The 12,870-nt window shown below is 32.2% G+C and overlaps 2 protein-coding genes across 2 annotated transcripts in view; one reads left to right on the forward strand and one right to left on the reverse strand.

Annotated features, from left to right (window-relative positions):
- The window catches only part of LOC130448378 (pyrimidodiazepine synthase-like), a 445,274-nt gene that overhangs the window by 274,301 nt on the left and 158,103 nt on the right, over positions 1-12,870 (forward strand). The window lies entirely within an intron of this gene.
- LOC130448371 (scavenger receptor class B member 1-like) overlaps positions 1-12,870 on the reverse strand; it is a 68,252-nt gene that overhangs the window by 4,369 nt on the left and 51,013 nt on the right. Inside the window, exons 2-5 of the mRNA XM_056785731.1 lie at positions 8,963-9,054; positions 6,989-7,149; positions 1,910-2,057; positions 713-913 (exon numbers count right to left, since the gene is read on the reverse strand). Coding sequence (XP_056641709.1) covers positions 713-913; positions 1,910-2,057; positions 6,989-7,149; positions 8,963-9,054 — 602 coding nt within the window. The remainder of the gene's footprint in view (positions 1-712; positions 914-1,909; positions 2,058-6,988; positions 7,150-8,962; positions 9,055-12,870) is intronic.

Raw genomic sequence — 12,870 nt, forward strand, 5'->3', positions numbered from 1 at the left:
CAACTCAAAAAACGTTTGGATGCTGTGTATTATCATAACTCTTTTATTCTAATTGCAGTCCTGTCTAATTGGTACGAGTTTCATCGAGGTTGCTTTTTGATCAACGTCTACGTTGCTCTGAAAATAGTTACCAACTAACAAAACTTACGGTTTCGTATGGGAGATGCGAGATGACTGAAAGAATAGGAATTTCAAAAGATTGCGTAATTGCCAGTTACGTAATTCGAAGAAATTCATGCATTGTTTAGTGACATGGGTCCACTGGTACTCTCCAGAGACCAAGAAACGCTCAAAACAGTGCATTTTACTTGGTGATTGAGCATAAAATCAGACTGTTCTATCTGAAGAAGGGTAAAAATTCGAATTGTGAAATTTATCATCCTAACCAACCGTCAACTTGATTAAAATGCTTTACAAACTGCTGCCACATCAACTGCACTTTCCAAATTTAGCCACGTGCACCATTTTTGAATAAGTTACTCGTCAGGGCAGAAATTTGATTTGAATAGGAAGGGCATCTAAGAAATGGTGCCTTATTTTACAGACCTCGAGAAAATGTTCTTTCAGACAACTTAACAAAGATCTAAGTTTCCAATATTTCCGATATATTAAGTATTTTTTGGACCACCGTTTCTTTCAGACAATAAACCATGAAACAGTATTAAAAATTAAAGTGATTTGAATTGTATGGAAAAGTTTATTCTTTACTTACCCTTTCGAAAATACCAAATGTACCGAAATCAATCCATTTTGGAACAAATTGATTGGCTACTGCTACCAGACTATCGTTGTAACCCCACAAATACTCATCAACTGTTATGTTAACGAAAGATTGGGATCCCATGGCGAGACTTAAGCTTGAAAATGCCATACTCGTCAAGAAATTGTAATCGGTTAAATAGCTCTGAATACCCTGAAAACATATAAAAACTTGTAGAATGCGTGAAGCAACTGAGAACTTGAAAATGTCTTTTGTTAAAGTCCCTCAATTCAAAAAACAAACATGTATCAATTTGGCATTTCCTTCATACAAAGGTTTGCCGAGGGATAGTGAAAAAAATTTATATACAAATGAAATTTTTCAATTACACCAAATTCTTCAATAAAATGCTGTGAGTTCCTTAGGAATTGTTAGAAGTTCTATTTTATGATCAAATTATCCTCAAACCCATATAGGATTTCAAGTCTGGGCCAGTATAAGCCCAGACTTGGGTCAAGTATGTACAATCCTAGTTCTAGCTTGGAAGCCATTATTGGCCCAGACTTGGTGAGACTCTGGGATGATAACAATGTCCCTCGCTTGGTTTGCAAGACTGGACCAGGTCTGGTTGCCTAGATAAACCCAAGAGGGCCAGGCTGGTTACTTGTAAAAATAGATTTTTACTATATTGTTAATAAATTTATAGTTTTATGAAAAAAATTATGCATAAAAGAATTTTATTCATAAAAAAACTATCACTTTCAATTTTGATATATTATATAGTCATTCAGAGTTCTGCACAGCCTGGCTGACTATAGGATGGCCGAGGTCGGGTTACCCAGAGTTCAGGCCTGGCCGGGCTGCAGAATGGCCGGGGCTAAGTTACCCAGATTTCAACCAGGCTTGGGCCATAATTGGTTGGCCCAAGCTAAGCCCTGTCGCTCAGATCTGGCGGCTCCTACAAGGGATTGCGTCTGCTCATTTTTCTGTTCAACAGCTTTCCGATTAATAGCGTCAAGTTCAATATTTATTCAGTCTAGCTCTCTTCGATTAAATTTCGAAAAAATGACTTGATAGAAAGAAAATTTCTCAATAACATAGCAGCAAATGAAACTGAAAACACTGTTTTCCAAGATTGCTCAGTTTTTCTGTTCCTCTTATTTTGTTTTTTATGTTTTTTTATAATAATGACAGAGAAAATTTACTTACAAGAAGTGGAATATTGGGAACAAGAATTCTGTCCTTTTTTGGATCCCTAACTGAGCACTCTGGATCAAAAACGATGTTCCTATGCGGTCGGAATGTCATAGTACCTTTTTCGATGTCAAAAGTTGCATTCTGATTTGTTAAGTATTCCCTGCAAAAAAATATATATTATTCCAGTAACCTTACCTCAAAACAAAGCATGAGTTTTCAATTTAAATGCTACATTTCAATCTAATTTAATTTCAGTATATTCCCTAACACAGATTCAATCCACCCAGTAAAACTTAATTTATAATAAATATTTTCCTTTGGATTCCCATTCCAAGTCACCTCAATTTCTTATCAAAAGCCAAAATAATATAAACGCTGGAAATTTCTCAGCCTTCTAACGATTCAATCCCACGCATACGCGGAGTTTCTGTGAGCCAAGGTTTATCCGTGGATCGTTTAAAAATTTGGACTTCAAAGCACTCTGCAGTGAGGAATGAGATAGGTTTGAATATTTTACAATCCCTACACATAATGAAGCCTCAGCTCGAACCATCAAATTCCAGCTCTACAGAAGAATCTTTCTTACATCAGGGTCAAACCCTTCCGTCACCTGAATAATATCCTCGGAGGTGTTTAGAATTATCAGTGGCTCAGCCTTTAAAACGGAGTCTACTGTTCTAGCAAGATAAATAAATCATCGAGTTAATAAATATTCATGACATGAAAATAATTTCAAATTAATAGTCGAATGTACAGTTTCAATTCTAATTCTGGGAACTTATCATCCAGATGATGTAAGGCTGTATAGTTGATCACGCAATTTATTTAGGTAGTTAGCGGATTTATATTGGATAACTTTATGTAGTAGCACTTAGCCGCTTACGGTCCTTGAACGGAATAGAATAACCGGATGAAACATTAGATGAATTGTTAATGAATTTTCTTTTTCTTTTTCAAAAATATAAACTGTTCAGAATCATAACAGAAACGATCAGAAATTTCTTGTTTCTTGTATTTGACATTTTTATCTTGCCTTGTTGACGTTCATGATTTCTGGTTATTGTATATTAACTCTTCATTCCCAAACATAGTTCTACTACACACGGTCTCTCTATCTCTTGTTATTTCTCAACTAAAGTAAGCTTTTTCCAAATTCTCTTCATCGCTTTTATGTGATATATAAGTTTTCTCCCAGTTTGCATTCCTCTTCAGATTTTAGGATGTAGTTTGCTTATGATTTTTTAGGAAGACTGCTGTGTTTTATCTAAGAAACCTTCTCTAAGTTGATTCACTGAGTTTAATCGTATGAATTAAATGACATTGTTTCGTTCATTTCCTAGAATTATTTTAAAATTTTTAGATATCATATTTCAAACATCTGCTGTTCGAACCAAGTTGTTTTCAAAATATGTTATTCACGTCAACTTTCCGACCAATTAATTAAAATGTTTTTGATAGAATATTACGTAATTTCAAAAAAACAACCATTTTAAATAATTTTTTTGGTATTTAATTAATCTTGAATATACCATACTCTGTACAAGTTGTTGATGACAGTTGAATATGGCGTCCTTGACATTTTATGTTTTACAATTTTTTTATTATCTTTTTCCAATTCTCATTAATCACTTCTTTATTAAAATACTTCCGAATAAGCGAAAAAAATAGAGATTCTTTTATTATAATTTATTTCTATAGACAGGTTTGCCGAACAATGTTCCTACAAATTATCCTCCGGCAACACTTACATATATTTTGGTAATACGCAGTCAAATAAAATTGAAATATTCACAGAGTAAACTTACAGCACTCTAAAAGACTATATAAAGCCCATAAAACCGAGAAAACAACAGGTCTTATGTCAGATTAAAAATTGGGATCATCAATCTGATATTTTTCTTTTCGAAATTACCTTCGGTTTTTGTTATACAAAAGTAGCAATATTCAAAATAGTTGGTGGGTTTTCGCCAAGCCCATCTGATTACAACCTCAAAATTCATGAAATAAACCATTTTCACAGTTTCATAAAATGGTCTAGCCCCATCATAAATTGTGCAACTGCGTCTCGTGTATGACATGACAAATTTTGTAACTAAACCGAGATTGAATAAGAAAAAATAAACTGTATAAAATATTTCTGCTTAGAAATACAGGCCAATTTAATAACCTTCCATAAAACAAACAAATTAGATTGTTGTTGTTACTTATTTGGAGGATTAAATTCCGGACCTTTATTCTAATCCTGGTGATACAGGATTGCATACAGGCAATCCTGAGATTATGTGATAACCTCTAGATGACAAACATGTACTAAAAATCATTGTTTTACATGAAAATCTCTTTTTATTCTGGCGAAATAATTGAGTGAATGTTTGTAAGATGGATCAATATCAAAAATCTTAACTTTTATCTCTCTAAAAATTTTCATTGCCTCTTTGGATTGTTAAAATAAAATCTTACAACTAATGTTGCTTTCTAAGTTTCGCCTCCAATTTTATTGGACAAATATGCATACGCTGAAAAAGCGCGCATTGGCTGAATGGAATTCAGAGGAACCATTTTGAAATATTCATAAGTTTACTCAAAATTATAAACTCTTATGGAAGTTGCTTCAAAATGACAAATCGCTTTTTTTGAATATGTCTGAGGAAAATCTTATCATACTGTTTTGTATTTCAATCAGCAGTTTTTCTCTTAACGTGACGAGTGAGTTAGTTGTTGTTAGTCACTTTCAATTAATACGGAATCATTTTGCATCTCAATCATTTTGCATATCAATCATTTTGCATATCAATCATTTTGCATCTCAATCATTTGCATATCAATCATTTTGCATCTCAATCATTTTGCATCTCAATTTCCCTTTCATCTTCTTTTTCAATTTGACAGTTATTCTTCATTCTCCCAGTGAACGCATCAATCTGCTTCTTCAGAAGCTGTTTGCTTGGACAAATCTTTGAGACTGTCATTCCAACTTCTTCCATAATACGGAACTCACTTTAATGATGTTTAATGCGATCTAACAAGTGGCCGTGTTTCCAATTAAGAAGCCAAACGTGACTCATTGTCGGTCAATTAGTGAAACAAAAAATTGAAAAAGCATTGACTGTGCACAATTAGCATCAGAACGACAAAGCACTTCTATCGCTATTATTCAGCTCTACAAGCGCTTTCTGGATACAATATTTGGAGAACTTTGACTTTCAAACTTTGTTAACAAACTATTGGATCTGGTTTCGCTGGAGTGCGATCAAAAAAGCTTTTTTATATGTTCCAATTTCACAAACTTTTTCAGTATAGTGTCATGTTTCAAGGATAATCGTTTAAAGATACGAACCATTTTGCGAATGTTTTTAATTACTTCTTTAATATTTCCGTGAAACTTTGAATAAATCAGTGTAACTTTTAGACAAAAGCAACTTTCCTAAATCTCTTGATACAAAAACGCTAAATAGGAACTCATCCTCTGCAGTCCTTCGTGCTAAAACATCATCAAGACTTTCATTTTTATTGAAATAGTCCCTATTAAAACTATTTTTCCTTTCAGTGGTAGCTCTACCTGTGGATGTTGTTGCTCCTTTTTCTATTTTTAAGGATTGTTTTGAGGAAAAATATGTATGTAATCTTTTCGTATATCCTCCTGCGATTTTCAAAATAGTTGGAAAAAGTTTGCATTGCGTCGTATTATTGTTTTTTTGTAATTAAAGAGAGACTCTGAAATTGGCGTTCCATTTTTTTCATATTGTTTTATACATATTATAACGTCGAATTTCAACTGCTGTCACTGCATTTGATGTCACAACATCTGAAGGAGCCTTTATTTTAAACGAAAATGCTTTATTATTAGAATGTAAGAGTGTAAAGAATTAGATCTAAAACTGAACACTGAGGTACACCACTGCCAGCTGATAAATTAATCGAAACTTCACCATTACCTAGTACCAGCTGCTTTCTACATCCAAGATATGATACAAACCATTCTAAAGAAGTAACTAGATTGCCCTAATACTCTATTTTGTTGATAAGAATTTCATGAACACAACCGAAGGCCTTAGAGAAGTCACAAGAAACTTAGGCTGTGAGAAATTTATTATTAAGTGAGGAATAGAAAAGTGTTCAGCTTTCTCGAGTTTATATTTAAAAAGACGGTTTTTCATTAGTCTTTCGATTAATTTCGATAGGTTTCGTAATAATACAATATGAAGATAGTTACGATTGTCATGGAAAAAACTCTTTCCAAAGGACCCATCAATGCCGCAGAAAGTTTTGTTTTGAAAGATAATTATAGTTTGCAGTAGCTCTAATCTATCTACAGGTTTAAGAAAAGCACTGTGATTCTTTTAGAGAGATTTACAGGTATTTTATAGCTAAATATTTGTCAAGTACCTCTATGTCGAGGTTATTAGAGTTTGATAAACACTTTTTGTCTATCAAATCATGACCAAGTTCATTTCGAAGAATTTCCAGCTCTAGAGATTCGACTATTGTAATAGTTTTCACAGTTTTCCGATAAAATAATTTATAGATATTGATATAATTGAGGATATGAAGATTGTCTGTGAATTTTATAATATACAAGAATGATGAAGTACGTATACCCTTCGTAGACCATGATTTGTGATGATCAATTTCACGCGGACTACGATTCTGTATTGAAGCACCTTATAGTCAATATCTTCATAACGATCAAGCCAATAATTTGTTAAATATAAGTTATGAAATTTGGTGAAGTTTTGTTCATACAAAATCCCCACAAACTCTTTTTCTGAAGAAATTTACAAGGTTATACAAATTCATGGTCAGAAAGACCTGATTTAAATACTAAGTGATTCACGTCATAACGTAGGAAATCGGAGACTATGTAATCTAGAATTGAAGAAGTTATTTTAATAATTTAAGTTGGAAAATCCTCGTACATATTTAGCTAAAATTACTCAAGAATATTTACCAAAAACTTTCTAATAACCAACTATAGTGTATCGCTAACCAATTTAGTTAATAATGCCCTTTCTGTTTTCGTCTGTTTTAGTTTCAGCAATAACTTCAGGAAGCTTGTTCATAACTAAATATGAAAAGTAATGTCATCTTTACCTATAGCAGTACGGCCCTACTTCAGTAATATTTAGCTTTTCTTCGCCGTTAAGGAATTGTTCTGAATTCGTTACGTTAAAAATGTAGAATTTTAGCGCTGGTGTGTAAGGAGGGTCTGCCCATAATCCAAATAATATGCTTCCAGGTGTAATAGAAAGCAACTGAAAATTCAAAAATATCTCAATTATCAAAATAATAACGTACGAGGTACATCAATGTGGTAACAACATTCATATTTCATATAAAAAACATTTATGTATCTAATAATGGCTAGCAATGTCACAGAAATGAAAGTTATGATAACTGATCCCAATATATGAAAAAGGATTATATCTGGAATCAAGAATAAGAGGACAGTCAAGCTTTTTAACACCACTAATAATAATAAAAACGATAAGACAGAAAATAATGGTTTAGGGAAAGACAGGCTAGGAAAATACCAAAAGGGTTTCAGAAGACGAACCATAGACCTAGATATTGACCGTAGACCAGCCAAAAAGCCTCCGTATGCTATTTATCAATAATATAATTTGTAGAAAGTAAATAAAGAACTCGAAAGACATGAAAGAGCCGAAAAAACGAATCAAATGAACAACAATAGCATGGGAAAGGTCGAAAGTGCAAATACTAACCATAGAAGTTTTGATAGATGATATACGCGTGGAATCAGGAGTGAAACAATTGATGTACTATTAAGGATGTTATTCAAAATAGCACTCGAATAGCAATAAAAGAGGCTGTAATTTAAAGGACTCTTGTAAAACATCCTTGAAGTTTGTGGCACACGTAGGCGATAGAGCACTAGTAGCAAGGAATAAATCCTAGAATCGCTACAAGAAGCAACAATCAGGATAATACGCGAAGCACAAAATTAATAATATAAAGACCAAATACATGATAAACATAAAAAAAATGAATGGAACCAATATAATAATTGGAAAGATTTTGAAATCAGAAAAGAGGAAGGTGCAAATACAAATTGGAATTATTAGAATAAAAAACTTCAAGGTAAGGAGCCTGGTTAAAGTCGCTAGTGATCAGATTGGGTGAATATAGTGGGTGAAATTCACGAATATTAGCCATGACGATAATCAAAGTGTGTTAATCTGATGGAAAAGCACTTTCTACTTCTTCAAATTTGGTAGTTTTTTGCAATTTCCTCCTTTACCTCACTAAGCAATGAAGCATGGTACTATCCTGATATTCTTGTACATTTTTGTAGATATTGTGAACCTATAATTACCAAAAAAAGTTGCTATCACTTTTCTAGTCGATATAACTGTCTGTGCCTTTTCTGTAACATATTCGCCCTTTGTAATCCACTTCTTTGAGTGTTTTTCGTTTAGTAATGGGTCCAGGTTCCATCTACAGGTATGAAGAGATGCAATAAATCCAACTCATTTCGCTTAACGCGTCAATAAGGCCTAGGAAATGTTCACTAGACTGTGCTTTTGGTTGAAAGTAAGCAGATGCAGATAACTTACACGTGCATAATTTCTCAGTGAATATGTGGTAAACGCCCTCTTTGGACATATCGATGGATTATTTCTTCTTTGATAATATCGATTTGATTTCAATTGGCAAGTGATTGTGCATTTTTTTGCATTGTAAAATATTGAGCCCTTAACTAATTCTGAACGTGTTCCTAAGAGGATAGCCGTGCAACAATCTTTCTGAAATGGGAGAATAATGCTTACGGATAAGGCAAACGGATTCAAAGACGAATAAGGAAAAAAGAATCAGAATTTTTCAACTTTTAATCTTGATCTAACTTCTTTTTCGATTATATCGAAGGTTGTATTAATCAAACTAATGTGGCAACATTTGAATTCAGTTACAGAAATTGAGTGGCCAAAATGTCTGAATTACGATGAGAAACTCTTAATGCTTGCGCAAATATATTTTTTCCAATTTATATTTTCAAATTTAAATGTTGAAATTTTCGGAGAACCTGAATTGATTAAGAGTACGTACCTTTTGTATAATGAAATTGAGTGGATCATAGAAGTAGATGAGGCAGGAACAACACACCATTATGACTCCTACCAAAGCTAAGGTAAGGATTTCTGCAAAATAAAAAAAAATGTTAATTTTGCAAATAATAATAATAATAATTAATAAAGGAAAACACAAAATATTAATTCCTTTAGAATTGGTTTCATCCCTCCTATGTTTTCCTTTTAACAGATTTTTGATTTTAAAGAAGATTCCAGAAGTCGAATGGTGCTAAATCTGCTTAGTAAATGGATACGGGAATTGCAGAAGATAAACTCAGCATCACGAAGACTCGTGACCTATTTACTTGAGTGGTTGGTTTCATGATTGCAATTTTTGTTGGATGGATTGAAGTCCAGTCAATTTTGATAATCATCGACACTTACCCTGTACTTAAGGACATTAATATACAGGGTGTTTCTAAATTCATGCGACAAACTTCAGACAGTATGCTCGTATGGAATTTCAGACAAGTTAGAAACCTGAAATTCTATAATTTTCTTGCACTCGCAATGATCTAACCACGGATGCTTTTTCCATATTTCAGTTACATTATACGGGGGTGGAATTAGCAGCCCTTAGTTTATTTCATGTCAAAACTATTTTTAATTTGAAGTTTTGCGATCTTAATGAATAAAACTCTCAATTATTGCTTTATTTTAAAAAAAATTTGTACTCTCAAATTTTTTTCACAAAACCAATAGCTGCAGATAAAAAAAGACCATAATTCACAATTTTTTTATCAACTTGAGTGAAAAATAGTAAAGATGTAAAATATAATAAGATTTATAGTAAATGCTGAAAATGACACGTGGTTAATCCTTTACAAGAGCATGAAAATTACAGAACTCTAGAAGTTTCTATAATAATTAAAATTATAAATAATTAAAATTGAATTTTAGTATTATCTTGTGAGAATGATATTTGGACTGAGGAAAATTTGTTATGGGAAAGACTCAATCTCAATTTCATACAAGCAATCACCTCCCGAATCTTGTCGTATGAATTTAGAAACACCCTGTATAATTATCACGTTAATTGCTATCAGAATCAGTTCTCTGCCTATAATTGAACTCAAAATGTTAGCTACCATTATTTATAAAACAGTTTGCTTAAAAACATTTATTACATAATTATTCGTGAATAGTTTTTTATATAGATAAGTGCTTAAAATAACAAGAAAAAATCAATAATTATTTAATCATTGAATGGGTAATCGAACTATACAGAAGAATTCAATTATTTCAAAGTAATATCAGCAAATAAATTAATTATTTATGCAATTATACCATCACAAATAGTCGTTATTTTCTACCGATAAGAAATAATTCGCTTTATCTTTGACAAGAAACAAATTAAATACATTAGTCGACGGTTTAGAATAAATATTATCATTTATTCATTTTTAAATAAGGAAATAAAAATTTGAAAAAAAGTGGAGCGCTTCTAAAATTAGAGGATATGCTACATCAATTGAATCTATAAGAATCCTGTTAATCACAGTTTTACTACAAATTATTTAAATACTTATTTGCATAGCAAACAAACAAATATCCCCTTCTAGGAAAATATTCTCCAATAAACAACTACCCTAACAGTTAAATCAGCAGATTTCTGAGCTCTTTTTGGTACATCAACGCATCCAAAACACTAAAAAGCTTAGAAGCAGCAACGAAAATCACATGTTCATAATATTATCCACACTGGAGAACTATATGCCATATACAGTCACTAATCATCGCAATAATTGTTGACTTTATAAGATCCATCCACAACATTCATCCACTTTTCCTCAAGCATCCACTAGGTCTCCTTATTGAAACTCAACTACATCTTTTCCACCAATCCAATGCAAACGTATCGGTGATTTGGGTCCAAAAGTACATCAGTATCCCAACAAACGAAAAGGCAGACCAATGCACCAATGCAGTTAATAAAATATGAAGAAAAACGATTGGTGCATGTTTATCAAGATTTTATTAACTTTTTGACTTGGTTTTTGAAAAGCAAAGATCCTTTTTCAAATGAAATCCTAGTCAACCTCAATGCAGACATCGCATTTATTCAATAAATGACCTCAACTTACAAGTGGATAGTCTAAATTTAATAAAAACAAAGGATGTAATTTCAGCTTTTCTTGGTAAATTGTATGAAGGAAAATATTGGTCAACGTGAATTTTCACAGTTTTCAAACTTGTCTTATATAGAAGATATTCAGACATATGTTCAACATTTGATTGCTCTGCATGATGATTAAAATCGGATTTGAAAATATTGTGTCTATGAAAGTATCACCAAGGATCATAAATTCATTCAATGAGCCGGAGAATATGATTAAAAGAGGTGCTACTCCAGCTGAACACTAATTAGGGATATTTGAAAGAGGATATCAAAGATTTTGGCTGCAGGTAGAAATACCCAAAAAATATCCTTCTGGAATGATGGAAATTGCGCAAAAGCTTTTGATCACGTATCCCTCGTCATATCTTGTCGAAAAAAGTCTTAATGTCTTTACAAACTTATTAACAAAAAAGGGCAGATTGAATATTACTATGTTATTACAAAATTATAAACAGTTTTTTCTTCCTTTCAACAAATTGGTAAATAGCATTTAAATTTATTCATTGTAAATAATCATTTTTTGTTCGTATTTCCAAATATTTAGCTTGGTGATCATTAAATAGTGTATTGTACCTTGCAGAACTCCACATTCCTATAATTTTCTGCCTTGTCGATTTATTTCCTGTTTCTAAGATAATTCTTGGAAAGTTTCTATTTTTGACGAATCAATTATTTTCCTCAATAATTCTCAAATCACTTCTTCAGTACTTGTCCTTTCTCTGGATCCGTACTGTTTTTTGGAATGCAATGGAGTTTATCCATGGATCGTTTTCAATCATGTTAATCGAGTGAGATATTGAACATATGATCCTAAAATTAGTTGATCTTGAACATATGATCCTAAAATTAGTTGCTAGCGTTTTTTATGAACTAATGCTTTGTTGTTAAATTGCTTTGGCCAGTTCCCGGTATCTATACTCTTTTATTTTTAGTTGTTTAAGGATGTCCACGATGTTATTAGTGTCAGTATGAGGAACGAAATCTGGATATTTATTTATTCTTTGTGCTAATCTGATTTGAAAATTCATATATTTATATCATATTATGGATATTCCCGAATGTAATTAATTTAAAACCTATCAAAAAATTATCTCAACAATATTTGAAAAATATTGAAATTCTCTAAACTCCTTCCGTTATTAATAAAATTAATAATTAATTTGATTATGTAAGAGTAGTCATCAAATACACACTATTTAACAGATCATTGTTCCAAAATTTTGCCGCAAAAAATTCACAAAAACTCCATAACACGTTTAAGAATAGCTCGAAATTTTGATACTCAAGACAAAACACGTCAAAACAAGTGGTGAGTATACACGATAGCTCTCGTTTCGCTTCGGCATGCCTGGAGGAGCTCCATTCAAGCTTTTTCGTGCCCAAGTCAAAGTATGTCTCTTCGAAACAACAGCGAAATAAATATGTAGAACGATGTTAGTAAACTTGTAATATTTCCAACTGAAGATGTATTATAGTATAATGACATCATTTATTAAAAATTATAAAGACTTCAAAATGAAGTAAAATGCTTGGTTTAAAGGTACACTAACCAGAAAAATGATGAATGTCTACATATAGGCCACTACCAGCCTCCAGCTTGTGCGACACCAGCCTTAATGAAACCAAGAGCTTCCGCTAGACATCACGCGATATTTCGCTGGAAAACATGCTGCCCTGATCTCCAAATTGAAAGTTGAGAAAATAGTAAAGTAAGAGAAATGATTGGTTTAAATATAAACTAGTAAACAAAAATGATGAATGTCTAC

The sequence above is a fragment of the Diorhabda sublineata genome, chromosome 8 (assembly GCF_026230105.1).
Source record: "Diorhabda sublineata isolate icDioSubl1.1 chromosome 8, icDioSubl1.1, whole genome shotgun sequence".
Classification (NCBI taxonomy): domain Eukaryota; kingdom Metazoa; phylum Arthropoda; class Insecta; order Coleoptera; family Chrysomelidae; genus Diorhabda; species Diorhabda sublineata.